This window comes from Panthera pardus, unplaced genomic scaffold (genome assembly GCF_024362965.1).
Source record: "Panthera pardus isolate Hobbes unplaced genomic scaffold, ASM2436296v1 HiC_scaffold_16, whole genome shotgun sequence".
In the NCBI taxonomy this organism is placed as follows: domain Eukaryota; kingdom Metazoa; phylum Chordata; class Mammalia; order Carnivora; family Felidae; genus Panthera; species Panthera pardus.
Window position 1 is genome coordinate 123517591 of NW_026526721.1, and position 26064 is coordinate 123543654.

At 36.3% G+C, this 26064-nt stretch overlaps 1 protein-coding gene across 4 annotated transcripts in view; it reads left to right on the top strand.

Annotated features, from left to right (window-relative positions):
- PIK3CB (phosphatidylinositol-4,5-bisphosphate 3-kinase catalytic subunit beta) overlaps positions 1 to 26064 on the top strand; it is a 182404-nt gene that overhangs the window by 60732 nt on the left and 95608 nt on the right. For all 4 annotated transcript variants that reach the window (XM_053903772.1, XM_019437877.2, XM_019437857.2 and 1 more), the window contains exons 3-5: positions 12794 to 12980; positions 18547 to 18772; positions 24781 to 25004. In XM_053903772.1, the coding sequence (XP_053759747.1) occupies positions 12810 to 12980; positions 18547 to 18772; positions 24781 to 25004 (621 nt within the window). In that variant the 5' untranslated portion in view covers positions 12794 to 12809. The remainder of the gene's footprint in view (positions 1 to 12793; positions 12981 to 18546; positions 18773 to 24780; positions 25005 to 26064) is intronic.

Sequence of the window (26064 nt, forward strand, 5' to 3'; positions counted from 1 at the left end):
CTAATGCCTTTTAAATAAACATAGCTAATTTATGTAGCTTATTTCAAACATTTGTTCAGTGATTATCAGTGGGAGGTGTAAAAAACAAAGTAGGGTAAATGTTTTGAATTGTAGAATACCCTATAATTTGATGTTCCCTACGCATTTTGAGATTCACTGCATTAAAAAAATTAATTTAGTTTTAATTCCAGTGTAGTTAACATACAGTGTTATATTAGTTTCACATGTACAAAATAGTAATTGAACAATTCCATACATCACCCAGTGCACATCTTTTTTTTTTTTTAATTTTTTTTTTTTTTTAATGTTTATTTATTTTTGAGACAGGGAGAGACAGAGAATGAACGGGGAAGGGTCAGAGAGAGGGAGACACAGAATATGAAGCAGGCTCCAGGCTCTGAGCTGTCAGCACAGAGCCCGACGCGGGGCTCGAACTCATGGACCGCGAGATCATGACCTGATCCGAAGTCGGCCGCCTAACCAACTGAGCCACCCAGGCGCCCCCACCCAGTGCACATCTTGACAAGTGCACTCATTAATTCCCATTGCCTATTTCACCCATAGCCCCACCCACTTCCCCTTTGGTAACCATCAGTTCTGTATAATTGAGTGTCTGTTTCTTGGTGTTTCTCTCTCTCTCTCCCTCTCCCTCCCTCCCTCTCTCTCTCTCTCTCTCTCTCTCTCTCTCTCTCTCTTATTTCCTGTGCTCATTTGTTTTGTTTCTTAAATTCACATATGAGGGAAATCATGTGCTTTTTGTCTTTCTCTGCCTTATTTTGCTTAGCATTATACTCTCTAGCTGTATCCATGTTGTTGCAAATGGCAAGATATCATTCTTTTTATTGCTAATAACGTTCCATTGCATATGTATACCACATCTTTTTTATCCATTCATCTATCACTGGACACTTGGGCTGCTGCTGTATCTTGGCTATTGTAAATTATGCTGCTATAAACATTGGGGTGCATGTATTCCTTTGATTTAGTGTTTTCGTATTATTTGGGTGTGAATACCCAGTAATGCAGTTATTGGATCGTAGGGTAGTTCTATTTTTAATTTTTTGAGGAACCTCCATACTGTTCCAGAGTGGCTGCACCAGTTTACATTCCCATCAACAGTGCAAGAAGGTTCCTTTTTCTCTACATCTTTGCCAACAGTTGTTTCTTATGTTGATTTTAGCCATTCTGAGAAATGTGAGGTGATATTTCATTGTAGTTTTGATTTGCATTTCCCTGATGATGAGTGATGCCTAGCATCTTCTCATATGCCTGTTGGCCATCTGTTTGTCTTCTTTGAGAAATGTTCATATTTTTTGTTCATTTTATAATTGGATTATTTGTTTTTTGGATGTTGAGCTGGGTAAGTTCTTTGTATATTTTGGATACTAACCCTTTATCTGATATGTCATTTGTAAATATCTTTTCCCATTTTGTAGGGTGCTTTTTAGTTTTGTTGATTGTTTTCTTTGCTTTGCATATTTTGATGTAGCCCCAATAGTTTATTTTTGCTTTTATTTCCCTTGCCCTCACAAGACATATCTAGAAAAATGTTGCTATAGCCAATGTCAGAGAAATTACTGCCTGTGTTCTCTTCAAGAATTTTTAGGGTTTCAGGTCTCACATTTAGGTCCTTTATCTATTTTGAGTTTATTTTTGTGTGTGGTATAAGAAAGTGGTCCAGTTTCATTCTTTGGCATGTAGCTGTCCAGCTTTAGCAACACCATTTATTGAAGAGACTCTTTCCCATTGTGTATTCTTGCCTTCTTTGTTGGAGATTAATTGACCATATAATTGTGGGTTTATTTCTGGGTTTTCTATTCTATTCCATTGATCTATGTGTAATATTTCCCAACAAAACCCCAGAATATCTTTCGAATGCTGAATTCTGTTAGTACCCAGAGTGTGCTGAGGATGGAATTTTTTTTTAAGGAAAAAATAATGGCAGTGGTACAGTTAAAATTGAAAAAATACAGTTTCTAACATAACGTAAGTGTCAAATACATACGTTAGCATTCTGTGAAGTCTACTTAGGGCATTCCATTAACTGATAAACTGTAGTTAATTTAAACTTATTTCAGAGGAGTATTTGAAATTTGCATGTATTTGAAACTTTTTTTTCTTAGTAGGATTATATTATGAGGTGTCTTAGAAATTTAAGTGCTCTATTTTTTTTTTAAGATTTTATTTATTCTGAAACTAATATTACACTAAATGCTAACTAACTGGAATTTATCTATTTATTTATTCATTTATTTAGAGATTGTGCTTTGTACACATGCGGGTGAGGGACAGAGAGAGAATCCCAAGTAGACTCCATGCTTAGAGCAGAACAGTGCAGAGCACAATGTGGGGCCCAATTTCACAACCTTGAGATCATGACCTGAGCCAAAACCAAGAGTCAGATGCTTAACCGACTGAACCACCCAGGCACCCCTTGAACCATTTATCTTAGAAAGAGTGATACAACATGATAGTAAGAAGTATTTAACAAAAATAAATGCTGTAACAAGGAAGTAAAAATACATTTGCTAAGACTCGAAGCATCATGTCAACTGTTACCCAAGAGGAATTAGTACAGCTCAGCTAACCCAGAACTGTTTTGTGGGATTTCTGTATAAATTGTAATTTTGGGAAATGCACAAGAGCAAACCACCTGGTAGGTCACTAGAGACCACCTTTTGAGGAGCTCTAATTCCTTTCATACCAGGCAGTCAAGGCTGATGGTTGTATGCTGTGAAAAGGAGTCATGGCTGTTCCTTTTATTGGAAAGAAACAAGTATTATTATAAATTAATATTAGTCATTGGTTATTGAGTGCTTTTTGTCATGTGCTATGCAAGGTGCTTTTCTGTATGCACCATTTTATTTAATTCTTACACTAATGCTGCAAGGTGGAAATTGCTTATTCTTATTGATAAATTAGGAAACTGAAAGTCAGAGAAGTTAGGTAAGTTACCATGGTTGTACCAGCCAAGTTGTACAACAAAGCATGTAGATGAAACCAGATTATGAAAAGGACTTCTTAGTGTTTAAATAATAAAATCTCTGTGGGTCTAGTTCATTATTGATGAGCTATATGCTAGACTAAAGAGAATGATAAAATTCAAAGTTAAATACTTGATGACTCTTTCTTAACTATGAACAGTTACTCTGAACTCTGTTCAGAGTTAAGAAAAGTAACATTTATATACTGGATAATTTTATCTGAGATGATTCCTTTATTGAGTTTGAATGTATTTTGGAGTTTGTCTTTTAAGACATAAAGACAGTAATCTATTTTTTGAGGGTGGGAAAACTTTAGTAACAATATTTTATTTAAATTTGTACTGTTTTAGCTATGTTTTCCTCTTCAGGATAGGTAGTGTGATGGGAACTATTTGTGCATTGTAGATTATTTGTTGGGAAGTTTTAAAAGAGAAGAATTCCTTAAGACTGAAGTTTTGTCTGTGCCTGGGTTATCCACAGAAGTCATTTCTGTATGTAAAGTATGTGTTGTCATTTTATTTTATTTTATTTTTTAACATTTATTTATTTTTGAGACAGAGAGAGACAGAGCATGAACGGGGGAGGGTCAGAGAGAGAGGGAGACACAGAATCTGAAACAGGCTCCAGGCTCTGAGCTGTCAGCACAGACCCCGACGCGGGGCTCGAACTCACGGACCATGAGATCATGACCTGAGCCGAAGTCGGACACTTAACCGACTGAGCCACCCAGGCACCCCTGTGTTGTCATTTTAAATATTTGTTCTGCTTTCATGGACGTTGAAATAAATCTGGCTTATAAAATAAACTTGTTTTACAGAGGCACACTATTTATAAATGTATTCTGTCTATATTAAGGTTAAGTAGTAAGAATATAAATCTGTGGTTTATTATATTCAATTATTACTCTTATTATTTTTTAAATGTTTATTTTTGTGTGAGAGAGAGAGTGAGGGAGAGGGAGAGCATGAGTGGAGAAGGGGCAGAGAGAGAGGGGGACAGAGGATCCCAAGTGGGCTCTGTGCTGACGGCAGAGACCTTGCTCTGGGGCTCGAACTCAAAATCTGTGAGATAATGAACTGAGCCTGAGTCAGACGCTTAAGTGACTGAGCTACCCAGGCGTCCCCAACTTAATTTAGTTTTTATTTAAGTAGGTTCCATGCCCAATATGGGAATTATACTCACCACCCTGAGCTTAAGAGTAGAATGCTCTACTGACTGAGCCAGCTTGGAGCTCCATCTTTGGAGATATCTTTTATGTAGACTTGTGATGATTCAGATAAAATAACCATCTTTAAAAAATGAAGTGCTACTCTCTTCAGATTTTTAGTGCTTAGTATAATGCATACTTTACTGTAAACAAATCAGTTGAGGCTTATTTGTTGTTTTTGAACAATATGGATGCGAGGACTCAAGCCCACATGAATCAAGATCCCATCACTTAATGGTCTGTGATTGAAACCTGAAGGTTTGAGATCATAAATGTAGTACTCTTTAAAAGTGTTCTGCCCTTTTCAGTGTTAATGTGCTTGTATGAACATTCACTTTTCTTCTAGCTCTATCATATAATAGGAAAGAAGTAAATACTAGGTAAATGCTATTGTATTTAGTTTTTAAAAATTCTTTTTCAAAGGGTACCTGGGTGGCTCCGTTGGTTGAGTAACTCTTGGTTATGGGTCAGGTCATGATCCCAGGGTCATGATCCATGTTGAGCTTGGAGCCTGCTTAAGATATTCATTCTCTCTCTCTCTCTCTCTCTCGCTCTCGCTCTCTCTCTCTCTCTCGCTCCCTCTCCCTGTCTCTCGCTCTCTCTCCCTGTCTCTCGCTCTCTCTCCCTGTCTCTCGCTCTCTCTCCCACCCTCCTCCCTGCTTGAACTCTCTTTCTCTAAAATTAAAAAAAAAAAAAAATTCTCTTTCAATTTCAGAGTTTCTTCCATGATTTTCCAGAGTAGGTTTTGGTTAAATCTGTTCAACTGTATAACAAGTTTATGTTTGTTTCTGCTTATCATTTGATTTAAAAAAGTAAAATCTGATGGCTCTGATGGCATATTGCTAGGGAAGCTGAGAACATTTAAACCCTTTCCTCTCTTTCTGCCAGTGAACAATTGACAGGATATAGGTTTGTAATTATAGTCTAAGGGTTTAGTTGAGCTCATTGTCACTGCTAAAGTTCCTGTGTCCTCTGATAGCTTCCTGGAAGAGTTGTTTTCATAGTTGTTTCATACTTGTCCTCAGGGTTCAAACAGAAGGATGGGAGACTGAGGATTCTGCTGGGCTAGGTAACCCTGTGAAGAACATTTCTTTTAAAGAGAAATAAGGGGGAAAAATTTAAAAAGTATGCTAATTGCTTGGGAAAAAAAATCTGACTTTGGTCCTGGCTCTGTTTCTGTGTCATCCTTGATAATGAATTTCTCTGGGACTTAGTATTTATTTATTTATTTATTTAGTTAGTTAGTTAGTTAGCTTGTTTTCTTTAAAATGAGAAGGGTATGTAATTTTTTTTAAATCTATTTTGAGAGAGAGCGTGTGTGTGTGCACACACGAGTGGGTGGGGTGGAGGTGGGAGGGGAGAGAGAGAGAGAGAGAGAGAAAGGGAGAGAATCCCAAGTAGGTTCCCTGCACTGTCACCCTGAGCCTGACTCGGGGCCCAGACTTATGAACCGTGAAATCCTGACCTAAGCTAAAATCAAGAGAGGGACGGACGCCTAACCATCTGAGCCCCCCAGGTGCCCCGGGTCTGTAACTCTTAAGACCTCTCCCAACCTGAAACTCCTGAGTGAATTCTCAGGCTGAACTCTTGAGTGTGGTGCTCTCTGTGAAATCAGGTTGACTAAGGGAAATAGGAACCAGAATATATTTTGTGTTTAAATGTGTAGCAGTAATTTTTCTTCAGAATATCTCTACAAAAGATCACTTATCGGTTAGCACTTGATTTGTTACCTTGTTTGTTTAGCAACCATGCCACAGTTTTAGTCTGACAAAGGACATGCTGTTTCAGCAACAGCACAGTATATTTTGTGAGTATGCCCCCTCTCTCAGTAGTACTGAAGAGCTGCAAGTTACTTAGGCCACTGCACCTGTAAGTTTGTTTACTAAGGGTCTAGAAAATTAAGAGCCAGTCATACTGGCCTTACATTCTTCTGACTGGTTAAGGGGCTAGTTTTCTTTACTTGACCTTCTTTTACCCTTCAAGAATTAACCGAAGACAGCATAGCCAAATACAAGAAACACCATTGTTTGCCAGTAGAAATGTATGATAAAATTGGGTTCATTACTATTTTAAATACAAGAGTACAATTAGGTCTAGATAAAAACATTTCTAGGTAATTACTACTTTGATAAATAGTAGGAATTGTCCTAGAGCAGTGGTTCTGAAAAAGTGGACAGTGTGAACTCGCTCCTCTACAATGTTTTTGAAATTCATAAAGGAGTGATTTTGTTGATATAATGATTTGGGGGAAGTGCTCCTTACTGTTAGATAATAATTAGGTGTCCTGCAATGCATAGGACAGTCTTTTACAACAAAAGTCTCAGATACAACACAATTTTTTAATTTTCTTCCAGATATTCATGCAGGTGAAAAGTGTATTTATTATTATCTGAGCCGAGATCTTAACTTTTTATTACACAAAAGCATAATACAAAATATTTTTTACATGACTTCAAAATATTGATTTTAAAAGATACAAATTAGGGAAATCTGTGGCCCCATTGAGTGGCATTTGTAGTGTTTAATCATCAGTACAACACATTTGGACTAGTCTGCATTTGTGTTTGTCATATCCGTGGTGATTCTGTGCTTAGAGGCAAACCTGACTGCTTCATTAGCAGTAAGTTTGGTCATGTGCAAGTATTCACATACTGAGAGAAACTTTATTAATTTATTAATTTCTCCTTTATGTTACGGTTAGGACATTATATGGGTTTATTTTGAAATTAGGTATATATATGTTATATTGTTGCTGATTTATAAAGTTTGTAAAATGTTTGTTTAAAACGAGTATGGAAAATGAGAGGATTGAAAACCATTCTTCTGGGATGCCTGGGTGGTTCTGTGGGTTAGGCTTCTGACTCCTGATTTTGGCTCAAGTCATGATCTCATGGTTTCTGAGACTGAACCCCACACATTAGGCTCTGTGCTGACAGTGCAGAGACTGCTTGGGATTCTCTCTCTCTTTCTGCCCCTCTCCTGCTCCTTCTCTCCTCTCTCTCTCAAAGTAAGTAAAAAGTATTAAAAAGAAAAAATTCTTCTAAGTAGTATTTAGCTTAAAATACTTGAAAACCTTGAGAATTGTTCTAATAAAGAGTGCTTTTATTAAAATTTTTTTTGTTTATTTTTGAGAGGGAGAGAGAGACAGTGTGAATGGGGGAGGAACAGAGAGAGAGAGAGACCCAGAATCTGAAGCAGGCTCCAGGCTCCAAGCTGCCAGCACAGAGCCTGATGTGGGGCTCGAACTCACAGACTATGAGCTCATGACCTGAGCCAAAGTTAGACACTTAACCGACCAAGCCACCCAGGCGCCCCAGTGCTTTTATTAAAATGACACACAAGTACAACCTATATGTTATATACTGTATGTCTGTAATTATATACTATATGTCTACCTGAGTGGTCTGAGGTTTGTTTTGTTTTTTAATAGGCTCTATGCCCATCGTGGTGCAGCTTGAACTCACAACCTTGAGATCTAGTAAGTCACTTGCTCAGTGACGTGGCTGGCTCGGTTGGTAGACTGACTATGCGACTATTGTTTTTGGGGTTGTGAGTTCAAGTCCCACATTGGGCACAGAGCCTACTTTTAAAAAAAGAAAAAAAGTGGGGTGCCTGGGAGGCTCAGTCGGTTGAGCTTCCTACTCTTGATTTTGGTTCAGGTCACAATCTCACGGTTCATGAGTTTGAGCCCCTCTTCAGGTACCACGCTGTCAGCGCTTATTGGGGTTTTCTGTCTCCCTTTGTCTCTGCCCCCTCTCCTGCTTGCATTCTCTATCTCTCTCTCTCCCTCTGAAAATAAATAAATAAAAAGTTAAATAGTAGGGAGAAGGTGTGTGATTTGCCCAAGATCTTTCAGCCAGTGAGGGATGGAACCAGCTCTCACAATGAAGCTGTTGGACTGCTCTGCCCACAGAAACAAGACTGCCACATCAGAAAGGCTCAGGGCCTGCACGAGTGTCAGTGTGATGGGTTCAGTCTATGAGCTGTAACAGTTAGCAGGGAGAAATTAGTAAAGGCTAGATGTTCAGGGAGGGAAGAGAGCTGTCATTTACTAGAATCTACTGTGTCTGGCTATAACACATTATCTGCTTCAGTCTTCATGGTGATCCCAGGAGGCACATTTTATTATTTTCCCTTTTTTTAGTTATTGGACGCTCAGAAGTTTAAGTGACTTACTAAAATTCACATAGCTGGTAAGTGGTATAGATGGGATTTAATAAGACCTTTTTTCTTTTTAAAGTAAGCTCTGTACCCCGTGTGGGGCTTGAACTCATGACCTTGAGATTAAAAGTCACATACTCTGCTTACTGACTGAGCCAGCTAGATGCCCTAACAAAATCTTTTTGTTATTAAAAATTGCAAGTATACACAAAAAGAGAGGAGTAATGTAATGTACTTATCACCCAGCTTCAATAAGTATCAACATTTTGCTTTCTTGTTTAATCTGTTCTTCTCAATTAAAAAAAAAAAAGCTTTATTGAAGTATAATTGCCATAAACTGCAGATATTTAAAGTGTACAGTTGGATACATTTTGACATATGTACATACCCTTGAATCATCACCAAAGTCAAGGCAATGAACAACAACACATCCATCACTCCCAAGAGTTTCCTTATGTCCCTTTATAATCTCTCTTCCTATTTCTCCCACCCACCCTTCCTCCTCGTCACTATAGACTGGTTTACATTTTCTAGAGTTTTATGTAAGTGTAATTATATAGCATGTACTCTTATTGTCAGGCTTTTTGCACTCAGCATAATTATGTTGAGATTCATTTGTATTGTTGAATGTTTCAGTAATGCTCCCCCCTTTCTGCTGTATAGTATTCCACTGCTTTTTATATCAATTTACCTGTTGATGGACATTTGAATCATTTCTAGTTTTTTGCCAATATAAATAAGGCCGCTATGAATAATTGTGTACAAATTTTCGTGTGTTTATATGCCTTCATTTCTTTTTGCCTAGCTTTAGAAGTAGGATGACTGGGTCATATGGTAGGTATATGTTGAGAAACTGCCAAACTGTTTTCCAAAGTAGTCATACTATCTAACATTCCCACCAGCAGTTTATGAGAGTTAGAACTCTCCTTTGTATCCTTGCCAACACTTGGCGTGATTGGGGTTTTTATTTTTACCTATTTATTTGTTTGTTTGTTTTTCATTTTAGCCCTTGTGTTAGGTATGTGGTAGTATCACATTCTGGTTTTAATTTGTATTGACAAATAATATTGAACCCTTTTGCCCTCCCTACATATTTTTCTCTTTTAAAGTAAGCTTCTATGCCCAAAGTAGGGCTTGGACTCATAACCCTGAGATCAAGAGTTGCATGCTCTTCTGGCTGAGCCAGCCAGGCGGCCCTACCATCCATACATATTTGATGAAGTGTCTGTTCAGATCTTTTGCCAATTAAAAAATCTGAGTTTTATTTTCTTATTATTGTATGTTGAGAGTTCTTTATGTTTTCAGGATATAATCCTTCATTGACATGAAAACATTTTTTCCTACTCTGGGGCTTGCCTTTTTGTGTTGTAGACAGTATCTGGGTAAAGGCAGAAGTTTTCAGTTTTGATGATGTTTGATAGCTTTTTATTTTATGAATTGTGCTTATAGTATTATATCTAAGAAGTATGCAAAATCCAAGGTAAAGATTTTCTCCTATATTTTTTCTTTTTTTCTTTTTTTTTTTTTAATTTAACGTTTATTTTTGAGAGACCAGAGACAGAGTGAAAGTGGGGGAGGGGCAGGGGGAGAGGGAGACACAGAATCCAAAGCAGGCTCCAGGCTCCTAGCTGTCAGCACAGAGCCCGGTGAGGGGCTTGTACTCACAAACTGCAAGATGGTGACCTGAGCCAAAGTTGGATGCTTAACTGAGCTACCCAGGCGCCCCTCTCCTATATTTTCTTCTAGAAGTTTTAAAGTTTTGAGTTTACATTTAGGCCTATGATCCATTTTGAGCTAATTTTTACTTTTGGTAAGAGATAAGAATTAAGATTCACTTTCTTAGTATATGGATATCTGGATTTCAGCACTATTTGTTGAACAGACTGTCCTTTTTCTCATTGACTTACTTTCACACCTCTGTTGAAATCAGCTGTCCATTCACTTTTTTAAAAAAATGAAATTTAAAGCAGATGCCAAACATAATGTCATTTTACCCTTGCATATACTTTGCTATGCATCTCTATCTGGCTCATTATCAGACTGATTATTAGAAACATAATCACCATGCCATTATTACTATTTTTTAAGGTGAGGGATTTTTTTTTTTTTAAGATTCCATTTTTAAGTAATCTCTGTGTCCAGTGTGGGGCTTGAACTCACAACCCCAAGATCAGGAGTCACATGCTCCACTGACTCAGCCAGCCAGGTGCCTCACCAACATGTCATTATTACACCTCGCAAAAGTAACAGTATTTCTTTAAAATATAATCTAATATTTAATTCATATTTAAATTTCCCAGTTTGTTTCAGAGATAGGTTTTTATAGATGATTTGGTGAAATTAGTGTTCGATTTGGCTGTCTCATAAATGTTTTTTTATTCTTTAGCAGTCCTTGCACCATTCTCTTTCATTTTTTTTGTTATTGATTAGCTTGTTTTGTTATTTTTTATTGCTTATATTATTGGTGATTCATTCTGTACTTGACTGATGCTTCCTTGAAGTCTTTAACTCCTTTCTCTGTTTCCCCTATTTCTTGTAAACTGGTAAATAGATCAGATCTAGAGACTTGATTAAATTCAGGTTCAGTTTTTTTGTTTTTTGTTAAATTTTTTTTTAATGTTTATCCATTTTTGAGAGAGAGAGAGAGAGAGAGAGAGAGAGAGAGAGAGAGAGCACGTGCAGGGAGTGCAGAGAGAGAGGGAGACACAGAATCCGAAGCAGGCTCTAGGCTCCAAGCTGTCAGCACAGAGTCTGACGCGGGGCCTGAACTCACAAACCGTGAGATCATGACCTGAGCCGAAGTCAGAAGCTCATCTGACTGAGCCACTGGGGCACCTCTGTTTTTTGTTTTTTTAAATCAAGTATATCCTATGGGTAGTGGTTAATCCTGTTCCATTCAAGAGGAGACCTATGTCTGGATTATTCTTAGGATTTAGATGGTGTCGACCTGATATGTTCATTGTAAATTTCCTCATCATCCTTTCACTTTAGTTTGTAAATTTGTTTTAGCATCCATTAATTATGCATTATTGCCTCAGTTTGTTGTTTGATTAGAAGTTGCAAGGTGGTGTTTTTCTAATTCTATCATTCTTTTTGTGTTTATGAGCTAAAGTTGTAATAATTAAGAAAAAAAAATTACCCTCATCAATTATTTGGTTACCCTGAAATAATTTAGCACAAGCTGGTTAAATGTTTGATTTATTTCCCCATTATTTTATTTTATTAATTTCTTTTTTAACTTTTACTTATTTTTGAGAGAGAGAGACAGAGTGCGAGCAAGCACACTAGCTGGGGAGGGGCAGAGAGAGAGTAGACACAGAATCTGAAGCAGGCTCCAGGCTCTGAGCTGTCAGCACAGAGCCTGACCCGGGACTTGAACTTGAAAACTGTGAGATCTTGACCTGAGCTGAAGTCGGCCACTTAAACAACTGAGCCACCCAGGTGTACTCAGGTTCTTTATCAGTTTTCAGAATAGTGTGAGTTGGTCTTAGCAGTCTCTGGTGGTGATCAGTGAAGCATTTGTTTCTTCTTCTTAAGTCACCCATTTATATATATTTGATGTGTTTCAACTCATGGATGTCATGATTGCTTTTGATGCTGAAAAATGGCTTTGAGTTAGCAATTGTCTCTTTTGGTATAACAATTTCATTCTTTGAATAAATGGGATTTGAATCTTGGTTTAATTAACTTCAGTGCCATGTTCTTCCCACTGTTATTGTTGTGCTTCCTTGCAGGAAGCCCTCAAGGAAGTCCTCAAGGTGCAGTTGAGGGGTGCATTTATTGGAATAGGGGCTTGATTCCAGGAGTGTCAACATTTGTATGAACGTAGTTCTAACAGCAGGAGGGCAGAAGATACTTGTGGTACAAAGGCCTGGGCTGTTCATTAGTAGGACAAGTATGACAAGTAAAGAAAAATAGGCTAGAGACATAGCACAAAGGACCTTGCCAGCTGGGTTAAGGGACTTGGTCTTTTTAATACTTAGGTGGTGGGTCATGACAAGTTCATGACATTTTCTTACATGAGGTTGATAGAAAATTATTTTTGAAAGAAGGCCCTCTTGATTGCTGTTTTCATTGAAGTTTGCAGAGAAGAACTCAGCCAAAGAAGCCAATATTATCTAAGTAAAACCTGGCAAGAATCACTTGTTGAATGGTTCTTAATTTCTTAGAAACCTGTAATCTTTAAACCTTTAATTTTTCACATGTGATATGTTGAATTTATGTTGAGTCAGTATGGTGTGTGTATATAATGTATGTAGTGATAACTGAAAGTGTTTTTAAATAATTTATTTCTGGTGGCTTACTCTTTAATTGGCCTCCTGTTATGTAATTGGCTATATTGAAATCCAAAGAGTAATTATGGATTAGTGGGCTTTATCATATTTTAATACAAGATTTGGCTAATTTTCTGTTTCACTACATTTTACTTAATAATTTCTAGGGCCTCATGGTTATGAATGTGCTTCAATTTCATAATGCCTCCTGCTATGGCAGACATCCTTGACATCTGGGCAGTGGATTCACAGTTAGCATCTGATGGCTCCATACCTGTGGATTTCCTTTTGCCCACTGGGATTTATATTCAGTTGGAGGTTCCTCGGGAAGCTACCATTTCCTATATTAAACAGGTATGTTAATAGGTAAAATTTTTATCAGTGTAGCTTACTATATTATAGGAAATGTTACTTGTGTAAATCATATGGTCAGTTTGAGAGAAGATTAAGCTTTGGGTCACTACATATTAAAGATTTTGATATTTGCCTTGTATTTTGTGGACATATAAAACAGTCATTCTTACTGTCACTTTTAATCCATATGTGATACCTGATTTAAGAAAAATCAACTTACGTTGATTTTAAATGTTAGTTTAAAACGTTTAAACGTTAGTTTAAAGCGTTAGTTTTAAATGCTCATTCAGGTTATTAAAAGGAATTTGACATTGTTGAAGAAAGTTTTGTGTTAAAATCTTTTTAACTGTCTCTTCCTTCCTCTTCTCTCCGTACCCCACTACTTTTCATGGTGACTATGGGGAGGAAAAAGTTTTCCCTCACTAGTGAATGGCGTGTCCTCCTTTGGAAGCAAAGTCTTTTTTTTTTTTAATGTTTATTTTATTTATTTATTTATTTTTTAATGTTTATTTATTTTTGAGACAGAGAGAGACAGAGCATGAATGGGGGAGGGTCAGAGAGGGAGACACAGAATCTGAAACAGGCTCCAGGCTCTGAGCCATCAGCACAGAGTCTGACGTGGGGCTCGAACCCACAGACCGCGAGATCATGACCTGAGCCGAAGTCGGACGCTTAACCGACTGAGCCACCCAGGCGCCCCAATGTTTATTTGTTTTTGAGAGAGAGACAGAGTGCGAGCAGGGGAGGAGCAGAGAGAGAGGGAGACACAGAATCTGAAACAAGCTCCAGCACAAAGCCCTAATGCGGGCCTCAAACTCACCAACTGCAGAGATCACTACCTGAGCCAAAGTCGGACGTTTAACTGACTGAGCCACCCAGGCACCACCCCCACCTTTTTTAAGTTTTTATTTAAATTGCAGGTGGTTAACATACAGTGTAATACTAGTTTCAGGTGTGCAATATGGTGATTCAACATTTATATACAACACCCTGTGCTCCTCACAATAAGTGCACTCCTTAAGCCCCATCACCTGTTTCACCCATCCCCTCACCCACCTCCCTTCTGGTGAGCCTCAGTTTGGAAGCAAATTCTTTTACATAACAAGGGTTGCTTGTTTTGTTGGATTATTCTTTGAAGTGAATTGATGAGTGCTATTGATTTGTGAAGACTACGAAATGTAAATGAAATTATTTTCTAAACTTTCTCTTTAATGTTTTCCAAATAGCTGAACCCAACATGAAAATCAGGGGTTATATTTTTAGGAAAAAGTTTTTATGACATATGTTTATATTTATTTTTTTAAGTTTATTTATTTTGAGAGAGAGGGAGAGTATATGAATCCCAAGTAGGCTCTGAAATGCCAGCACAGAGCCTGACGTGGGACTCAATCTCATGAAGTGAGATCTTGACCTGAGCTGAAATGAAAAGTCAGATGCTTAACTGAGCCACCCAGGACCCCTACCTAGCATAATATTTTCAAGTTCATCCATATATAATAATGAATCGAAATTTCATTCCTTTCTAAGACTTAGTAATGTTCTATTGTATGGATATACCACATTTTTTTATCTGTTCATCTTTTGATGGGCATTTTGGTTGTTTATCTTTTAGCTATTGTGAATAATGCTACTATGTACATTGGTATACATATCTTTTTGAGTCCCTGCTTTCATTTTTTGGGGGTATTTGTCTGGAAGTGGAATTTTTATATCATATGGTAATTCTTTTTTAACTTGAAAATTTTTTTTTAATGTTTATATTTGAGAGAGAGAGAGAGACAGAGCGCAAGCAGGGGAGGGGCAGAGAGATGGACACAGAATCTGAAGGAGAATCCAGGCTCTGAGCTGTTAGCACTGAGCCTGACGTGGGGCTCAAACCCATGAGCCATGAGATCATGACCTGAGTTGAAGTTGGACACTTAACGAACCAAGCCACCCAGGCGCCCTGTTTTAACTTTGTAAAGAACTGCCAAAGTGCTTTCTACAGCAGTGATACCATTTCTCATCCCCACTAGCGGTACACAAATGTTCTGGTTTCTCCACATTCTGGCCAACAGTTGTAATTTTTGTTTTTGTTTTTTTAATTTTTAATTTTTTGTGTTTAGTTTTGAGAGAGAGAGAGAGAGAGAATACGAGCAGGGGAGGGTCAGAGAGAGAGAAGGAGACACAAAATCTGAAGCAGGCTTCAGGCTCTGAGCTGTTAGCACAGAGTCCAACGTGGGGCTTGAACTCATGAATTGTGAGATCATGACCTGAGCCAAAGTGGGACGCTTAAACCAACTGAGCCAGCCAGGTGCCCCTATTTTTTTTTTTAATGTTTATTTGTTTTTGAGTGAGAGAGACAATGCGAGCAGGGGAGGGGCAGAGAGCCAAGGAGACACAGAATCTGAAGCAGGCTCCAGGCTCTGAGCTGTCAGCATGGAGCCTCACGTGGGGCTCTAACTCATGAATCACATGATCATGACCTGAGCCGAAGTTGGACGCTTAACTGACTGAGCCATCCAGGTGCCCCTGTTTGTTTTTGATAATAACCATTTTTGGTCTGTGAAGTGGTATCTTATTGCAGCTTTTCTTTGCATTTACCTCATGACTAATGATGTCAAGCATCTTTTCTTCTTCTTAATGGCCATTTGTAGAATTGTGTATTCAAGACTATTGCACATTTTTTCACTGGTCTTTTTTTTTGTTACTGAGCCATAAGAGTTCTTCAATTATCCTGAATATTAATCGCTTATCAAATATATAATTTGCAAACATCTTCTCCCATTCTTTGGTTTGCCTTTTCACTATCACATTAGTGTCTATTCATATATGAATTTTGTAAAATTTTGATGAAAATCCAGTTTCCCTATTTTTTCTTTTGTTGTCCATCACTCCTTTTTCATATATAAAACTGAATCTGAGAATTAGCTATGAGTTTTATCCCCAGTTTGTTATTTTCAGCTTTTGGCTTTTGTATTGGCTGCAGTTAAAATTTATCATCCACCTTGTCATTTATATAGTGATCTTTTACATGATCTCATCCAGGAAACTTGGGGGAAGTGATATGAGATTCTGCTTATTTATACTGATAGAGCAGTGCTAATTAATGAAGATAACCCTGATGAATAGAAAATAATACAAATTTTGTATGGGAGTGATGATACATACGTTAAAATTTTTTCTATTTTCTGATTAGATGTTATTTATATTCATAAGAATGTTAAATATGGATGTCTTCATTGATTCTTAGCCTTCAGAGATATTCACTTAAAAAAATTTGAAGTATAGTGGTACCTGGGTGGCTCAGTCGGTTAAGCATCTGATTTCAGCTCAGGTCATGATCTCATGGTTTGTGAGTGTGAGCCCCACATCAGGCTCTGTGCCGACAGCTCAGAGCCTGGAGCCTGCTTCAGATTCTGTGTCTCCTTCTCTCTCTGCCCCTCCCTTGCTCACGCTCTGTCTCTCTCTCTCAAAAATAAACAAACATTAAAAAAATAAAAAAAAATTGAAGTCTAGTTGACATATTATATTACTTTTAGCTGTACAACCTAGTGATTCAATAGTTAAGTACATTTTGAAATGCTCACCATGATAAGTGTAGTTACCTTCTGTCACCATACAAAGTTATTGCAATATTCTTGACTATGTTTTTTCTTCTGTGCTTTTCATCTTATTGGGTTACTTATTTTATAAAAGGTATTTTTGTACCTTGTATTCCCCTTCACCTATTTCACCTGTCCCTTCTGCTCCTCCCCTTTGACAGCCACCAGTTTGCTCTATGTATTTATGAGCCTCCTGTTTTTGTTTTTTAGATTCTATGTATATATGAAATCATACGGTATTTATCTTTCTCTGACTTATTTCACTTAGCATAAGACTAGGTTCTTTTTTTTTGATGTGCTTATAAATGGCATTGTTTTTAAATTTCTCTGCAAGTGTACAGAAACAATAGGTTTCTGTATATTAATTTTGTATTCTGCAACTTTATGGAATTCATTTATTATTTCTAATCGTTTTTTATGGAATCCTTAGAGTTTTCTATATATAGTATCATGTCTTCTCTAAATAGTGACAACCTCACTTCTTCCTTAACAATTTGAATGCTTTTTCTTTTTGTCTGATTGCTGTGACTGGGACTTGTAGTATGGTGTGTTGAGTTAAGGTGGTGAGAGTAGACATTTTTATGTTGTTTCTGATCTTAGAGGAAAAGCTGTCAGCTTTTCACAATTAAGTATGATGTTAGCCATGGGTTTGTCATATATGACTTCATTATGTTGAAGTATATTTTCTCTCTTCCCACTTGTTTTTATCATGCAAGATCATGAAATTTTGTCAAATGCTTTTTCTGCATCTACTGAGATGATTAGATGGTTTTTATCTTCCATTTTGTAAATGTGGTATGTCATATTGATTGATTTGTGGATAATGAACCATCTTTGCATCCTTGGAATGCAGGGATTGTGGTGAATAAACCTTTAAATGTCTTGCTGAATTTGCATTGCTAATATTTTGTTGAGGATTTTTGCAGCTATGGTCATTGGGGATATTGGTATGTGGTTTTCTTTTTTTGTAGTGTCTTTGTCTGGTTTTGGTATCAGGGTAACACTGGCCTTGTAGAGTGAATTTGGAAGCATTCCTTCTTTTTTAGATGAGTTTGAGAAGGATTGATAGTAAATCTTTTATGAATGGTGGAATTCACTGGTGAAGCCGTCTGGTTCTGGATTTTGTTTGTTGGGAGTTTTTTTTTCTTTTGATTTTTTTTTTTAAAGGGTTTTTTTTTTTTTTTAAGTTTATATATTTATTTTGAGAGAGAGCAAGCATGAGCAGAGTAGGGGCAGAGAGAGAACAGAAGCAGGTGCTGCGCTGCCAGCACAGAGCCCAACATGGGGCTCTCACGAACTGTGAGATCATGAGCTGAGCAGAAATCCAGAGTTAGACACTTAACTGACTGAGCCATGTAGGTGCCCCTTTTGGGAGGTTTTTTGTTTTTTGTTTTTTGTTTTATTACTGATTCCATTTTGTTACTGGCAATCACTCTGTTAAGAGTATCTGCTTCTTTCTGGTTCAATGTTGGAAGCTTGTTTCTAGGAATTTATCCATTTCTAGGTTTTCAAATTTGTTGGCACATGATTTTTTGTAGTAGTCTCTTATAATCCTTTATATTTCTGTGGTGTCAGTTGTAACTTCTCTTTCATTTCTGATTTTGAGTTCTCACTCTCTTTCTTGATGAGTCTGGCAGATACTCACTTAATGATTTTGCTTATGTATGTGCATTTTATGTGCATTATACTATTACATTAATTACAAAAATGGGTTAATAGTATACATATTCTACTACAAGTTGGTATTTCAAAAAAAACAACCTTAATATATCTTGGACAGTTTCCTATGTTACCTTTTATTTTTATTTTCACAGATGTATAGTACTTTATTATTGATTTAGTCAATCCTTTATTGCTAAACACTTGGCTTGTTCTGTTTTTGAGTTTTACAAAGAGTGCTGTAGTAAGTATCTTTGTAGATGTATTTTTATACACTTGAGTAAGTTTTTCTGTTCCAGAAAGTGTCTAATTTTTTCCTGCAGATGTTATGGAAGCAAGTTCACAATTACCCAATGTTTAACCTCCTTATGGAAATTGACTCCTATATGTTTGCATGTGTGAATCAAACTGCTGTATATGAGGAGCTTGAAGATGAAACAAGAAGGCTCTGTGATGTCAGACCTTTTCTTCCAGTTCTCAAATTAGTGACAAGAAGTTGTGACCCAGGGGAAAAATTAGACTCAAAAATTGGAGTCCTTATAGGAAAAGGTAACTTAAGTACTTCCTAGTATGAATTCTTACCATGTTTGTTGCTATATGTATAAACATGTAGTAAGTATAATCTAAGACATTGTAGAGTATGGCCCAAGGACCAATGCTTGTCTGTAAATTGTTAACCAGTCTGAGATCAGGTAAGTATAAAAATTGAGAGTAAATGTTTATAAATTCCTGTAGCAATGTGATATTGCCACAGTATCCCAGGGGTTATATTTTTTGCATCCTTTTCTAGTGACTTATTTTTATTTCCAAAATAATGTTTCTTGGCAGATTGGAAAGAAAAAAGTTGTTCCTTTGTCTCATGTAGTTTGAGAAGAGATACCTTTTCTGAGAGATACATTCTCTGTTTCTTTTAAATGCCTCTACGGTATAAACACAATTTATATACAACTCTCTATACCAACCAAGATTTTAAGCTGATTGATAAATTCCAATATTATTGACAAATTTTACTCCTTAATTTTTCTTTAAGTAGAGTTATTTTTGTAGTGAGTGAAGATAAATTATGTCCATGTTCTTCTTTGCAAATTAATTCCAGGGAGAATTGTGAATAACAAAATATGGTAGAGTCTTGCTGTAATAATCATAGATGTCTCAGGGGCAATGGGATATCAGTATCCTGCTTTAGACAAGATACTAACTTGAGTTAAGTACTATAAGAGGTTAACTCTGGAAGAGACTTGAAGTTTGTGTGTTTGTTTATTTTTGAGTAGCAGTTTTTGGTTGTTTTCATTATTTATTTTATTTTATTTTATTTTACTTTATTTTATTTTATTTCATTATTTTATGTTATGGTATTTTATGTTATTTTATGTTATGTTATTTTAATTTAATTTAATTTTATTTATTTAATTTAATTTAATTTTATTTTATTTTAGAGACTTGAAGTTTAAATACAAAATCAAAATATCGACTGGTGGTTGTTGGATTTGGATTGGCCTCTGCATTGATTAAATTCACTGTTACAGGATAATATAGTACCATCCCACTTAGGATTATACATATCTTCAAGATAATCTAGTGCCATCTCCTCTAAGAACCATGCCCTGTGAGATTGCATTCTTTGATGGTGACCTATAGCAATTCAGGCTAACTAATGATTACAAATGTGGGACTACACTCTTCCCTCTGAGTACATAGAACAGAACCTTGTTGATTTACTGAATGACAGCCTGGTATTCAAAAAGTGTTTTGTTTTGTTTTTGTAATTTTTTTTTAAGTTTATTTATTTATTTTGAGAGAGAGAGCACAACACATGTGAGCAGGGGGAGGGGCAGAGAGAAAGGGAAAGAGAATTCCAAGAGGCTGCATGCTCTTAGGGTAGAGCCCAACTTGGGGCATGAACCCACGAACCTTGAGATCACGACCTGAGCTAAAATCAAAAGTCAGATGCTTAACAGACTGAGCCACTCAGGCACCCCTTAAAAAGGTTAATTACTTCAGAGGATAACTAGTTTGCTTTAGGCAATATTTTTTCCCCCTTAAATAGGTTTGTAATTATTTACCATACAAAATTTTATTTTTTTCCCTAAGATTTTATTTATTTATTGTTAAATAATTTTCATACTCAACATGGGTCTTGAACGCACAGCCCCAAGATCAAGAGTCACACACTCCACCAAGTGAGCCAGCCAGGTACCACCCAAATTTTCTTATATAATAATGACCTCAGTAGAGAGCGTTCCTTTCTATTTGCTAGAGCTCCAAAGACCTTTTTGATAAATTTTAAATTCTCTATTACAAAAAATCTCCCCTTTGAATTGAAGAATATATGGAAAAGTAAAAAGAATAAACACAGCCTTATCCAAGACAAGAATATTCACTGGCAATATTGAGATAAAGTTTTTTCCAGATGGCTGTGTGTGTGTATGAAGATATATAACTTTTGTATATTTCTATGCTGATATAAGGAAGTAGATCATAACCACACTGATTGTTAAGGAAGCTAAAATATTTGATAACCCAAAAGGTTAGCACCAGAGAGAGACTAACTTTTGTCAGGATATAGTTATCTTTTGAGATGTAACATGTTTTCAAAACTGAAATCTCTGCACTCTCTTCTAGTCGTGATCTCCAAAATATATGAGCTCATTAGCCACTATTAACCTCTACATAAGCTTGCCAGACTTAGCAAATAAAAATATAGTAGATTGAGATACTAAATGGGATATACTTCCTGATAAAAATCATTCATTGTTTATCTAAAATTCAAATAGAATTGAGCATGCTGGTTTTTTATTTAGCAACACTGACTTTGCCCTGCCACAATGCAGGGATTATATAGATGTAGGTATAGGTATGGGTGTAGGTATAGGTATAGGTGTAGGTACAGGTATGGGTAGATGTATATCTTGAATTTCTCTTTCTATAAGTAATGTGACCATATTTCCTTCTGTATCATAAAGCTTATTATATAAAAAATTTTAATGCAGTGTGCCCTGCAGTTTGATTGATCAAGATGCAAAGAGTGTTTTATATTAACTTGAACAGTTTTTAAATTCTTAACTATGTATAAATTGTATTTTAGATTTTCAGTGCATCTAGGAAACTTGATGTTGATGATCATATACACAAATTCAAGTGTTAACATTAATTTAGGAGTTTGAGTAATTCTGTTTATTATTTTACAGTGAATTTTTACTTTCAATACCTAACAAGTCAGTTTTTGCCATTGCTAATTTGTATGTGGTGACTACAACCGGGACTTGGTGAGGTCATGCCTCCTGGGAAAACAATAAACAATTATTTCAATTTAACTTCAGGAACAAGTTTGCTGCCTCCTCCTCCCCAAAGAAAACAATAGATATAATTGCCCTGATGGGTCTAAAAATACCTTTTCCTGAGTGATAATATATTTGATCATTTTATTTTTTATGTTTATTCTAAGTATTTACAGAGCTGCTCTTTGGATTCTGATTATCCTCTGTAGTGAAGGTACCTGTCACCCCTGCATTCATTTCTCCAAATACGCATTAGGAAATCTTGATTGGAGGATTTTGTCAGCATCCTGAAAAACATGTTTGAATACTCCCTTATTTTCCCCGACCTATAAAGTTGTGGTATAGTTTAAAGTGAAGGATGTCTAGAGTCTGGAGGACTTTAACAGTGTCTTTAATGTGAAGAAATTATTCACTCAATGCTTCTTTTATATTCAAAAATTATATTTGATTCTAAGCTAAATAATATTCTTATCTTAAAATTTAAGGTTTGTTGGGGTGCCTGGGTGGCTCATTTGGTTAGGTGTCCAACTCTTGCTTTCAGCTCAGGTCATGATCTCGTGGTTTGTGGGTTTGAGCCCCATGTCTCTCTCTCTCTGCCCCTCCCCCACTCGCTCTGTCTCAAAAAAATAAATAAATAAACCTAAAAAAAATAAAAATTTGAGACGTATTCCTAGGAGCAGTTGGGAAACTATTGAAGGGATTTAAATAGGGGAGTAACATCAGATTTGGATTTTTGTTTTTTTGAGAGAGCAAGAGAGTGAGTGCATGAGTAGGGGAGGGGGAGAGGGGCAGGAGGAGAGAGTGATAATCCCAAGCAGGCTCTACACTCAGCATGGAGCCCAATGAGGAGCTCCATCCCATGACCTTGGGATCATGACCTGAGCCAAAATCAAGAGCTGGACATTCAACCACTTAAGCAACTGAGCCACCTAGGTGTCCCCATCATATTTGCATTTTATAAAGAATAATTCATATTGGAAAATGGAGCATGGGTTGGAGAGGTTAAGACTGGGAGTAGAGAAATTAGTGAAAAACTGATGTAGTAATCCATGGGAGGGACAATGATGGACTGGGAATAAATTAATGGCTGCAGGAACTAGGAGAAGTAGACAGGGTTGAGAGACATTTAGGAAGTGGTTTAGACGTGATTTTTAGTAGATAAAGGGAGATAAAGAGTTTGATTTTTGTTAGATGTATTAGGTACACATTTCCCTTTCCTCACCTGTGATACCTGTGTCTGTGAGTAGAAAGAGCTTCAGCTGTGCTGGCAAACAAGCTCCAAAATCCCTCAGCTAGTCTGCATAAATTACAGTTCTTTCATGGCTGAATAAGAGTGTATATTTCCATTCCAGATCCAAAACTATCCAGGAAATTATAATGTACTCTCAAGATTTTACCTTTGCTGCATTCATTATGCGGCTTAACCATTTTTATGTTTTTATATTTAGTACCACAGATTGATTCTAATATTTATTTTTGAAATAATAATTGTTTTAATACATAAAAGAAAATAGACAATGGAGATAAGTCCACTGTCTAGGTAACCCTGATTGACATGCATATATTCAGATAGTATAGATTCAAATGAGAGGGTATTAAATGGCCTTATGGAACAAATACTAGCAGGCTGCTTCCCTGTACTTCTGTCCTCAGCACTGTGAAATACTGTCATCATCTCAGGTATCTTTTCAGAACAAAAATGTATACATATTCTATATTCTTTCTTTTGAATTTGCATAAAAGGAATCTTGTGAGACTCATTTTGTCCCTGCTTTTTACATTTAACTTACCTGGAGCTTTTAATGTAACAATACCAATCTAATCTATCCATTGATCACTTCTACTACCATATAATGTATATGGATGTATCTCAATTTTAAAACTAGGTCTTAATGATTAACTTTATTTCCAGTTTTTTAATCATTATAAACAAAACTACAGTGAACATTCTTGTACTGTTAACAGTACGTTGTACAAATAATGTACTTCTCTAGGTTTTTGGAAATAAAGACCACCCAATGAGAACAGACTATTTACTCAGAGCTTGCTATTATAGTAAAGGAGCTTTTTGTTTGTCAGTGACCCAAAGGCAGGCAGGGGAGTGAAAAAGTGTTATGCTAAAGAAGGGGGAATGCCTCTTGTATGGCTGATTGGAAGTTGTTGGCCAGAAGCTGGAGGTGGGGGTCACTAGAAGTTGGGCATCTTATGTGCATGATTTGGGGGTGCATATTTGGCACTTACTGGCTAGTACTGGGTCTCTCAGGTTAAAATTCCTGTTGGCAGAATTTTGAGGTCAAAGAATGTATGTGTATGTTTATAATTTCTGATATTAAATAAATACGCCTTCCAGTACAGGGTGTTGTTAAACTTTAAAATGTTTGCCATCTTACAAGTAAAAGTTTATGTATACAAATTTCTGCATGTTTATTTGTTGTAAATTTCTAGCATTGTTTATTAGGATAATGATAAGTTTATGAAAAGGTTGCTGTATTTAGTTGTCTGCATGGTAGAAGTGGTTCATAATTAAGTACAGTGAAGAATAATTTTATATTCATGAGATTTTTGACTGATATAACCATTGTTGAAAAATCACAGTGAAACCTAAGTTTAATCTATAAAATTTAAATTTACTGAGCCTTAAGTAAAAATGTGAGTTTTAAAATGATTAATTTAAAAGTTTTCAGATTCTTAGGCTTTCTCAGATATGATAAACGTGATTTTTACTTGGTTTGTAAAGAAAAACTGGATAGTTTATAGGTGGTTTTATTTAATTTTTGAGTTTATTTCTTATTTTGAGAGGGAGAGAGAAAGCATATGAGCATGTGTGTATAAGTGGGGAGGGACAGAAAGGAGAGAGAGAGAATCCCAAGTAGGCTGCATGCTGTCAGCAGGGAGCCCCATTTGGGGCTCCATCTCATAAACCTTGAGATCATGACCTGAGCCAACCCTTAACCAGCTGAGCCACCCAGGCGCCCCTTATATGTGGTTTTAAAATGTGTATACTATTTCCGTGATTATCTTTATGAAACTGGTACCTAACTACATTTCTTTGAAAGATTTCAAGTTTGTCTTCTTTAGAAAGCTGATTGTGTGTTCATCTTCTATATATGAAATGTGTTATTTTATCTGGATATTCTTTTGATCCTTGTGTAATATTTTCCTACCCAGTTTTGTTTTCTTGATAAAAATTGAACGTCCAGTATATTTGGTTGGATATATTTTGTATTTCTTGTATTATTATTAGCTACTCAAAATGACACTGTAAAAAAATTTGTTTAGGTCTACATGAATTTGATGCACTGAAGGATCCTGAAGTGAATGAATTCCGAATAAAAATGCGCAAATTCAGTGAAGAAAAGATTCAGTCACTTGTGGGATTGTCTTGGATGGATTGGCTAAAACAGACGTATCCACCAGAACATGAACCATCCATCCTTGAAAACTTAGAAGATAAACTTTATGGAGGAAAGCTCATTGTGGCTGTTCATTTTGAAAATTGTCAGGTAGTGTTGTATTATTTTAAGAAATATTTTGTAATCTGTGATTTTACCTGAATGCAGCACCAATCTTAGAAGAGGTTCTTGCTCACTTGGTAAATGCTGTTACAAAGAGCATTTTTAGATTTAAGATGGAAATTTTAGCATTAGGTGTGATACATGCTTTGCATGTATATGATTTTTGATGCAATGTTATATTAGTCTAGATTGGGTTTGGAAAATTGCAGTTTTTGAATGGTTTTTATACTTAAAAGGGATGTAAAAAAACTCAAGGAATTTTTAAGAGATGTTAAAGAAAGAGAAAAAGAATGAAAAGAATATTGACAAAGACTCATAGGTTGTCAGCAAAACCTGGGTCTTTACAGAAAAAGATTGCCAACCCCAGTCTAGACAGTGTTTTTTAGTTACTGGGTTTTCTCATGTGATTTTGCTCTTGTCTATAAAATGAAAGCTTTGATCAAATGATCTCTTTTTTCCATATTCTTATATTTGCATTCTTTAAATATGTAATTAAGTGCTGATATTGGAATTGGGCATTATAATGGAGTGTGTATATACAGTTAATCCGTATCTGAATAGTCACAGTTATTTTAGAAGCCAGATTATGGTACTACCTTTGTATATAGTATGGTCATTTTATCATCTAGGATCTGGCTTCGAATTAGGGTAGAGTTCAAGAATATTTTGTGCTGTTCTTTCTTCAATTACTCTGATAACAACAATGATATAAACCATTTTAGTAAACATTCTATATTAAGCACTTCACCATACTAAGAGCTATGAAAGGTATTTTTGTTATAGTCTCCACTTTTAAATATTAATTTTTTATTTTTTTTAGAGAGAGTGCGAGTGGGAGAGAGGGACAGAGGGAGGAGAGAGAGAGAGAGAGAGAGAGAGAGAGAGAGAGAGAGAGAGAGAAGCTTAAGCAGTCTTCACACTCAGCGTGGTGCCTAATGCAAGTCTCGATCCCACGACCCCAGATCATGACCTGAGCCAAAATCAAGATTCAGACACTCAACTGAATGAGCCACCCAGGCACCCCTTTATTCTCCACTTTCAAAAACAA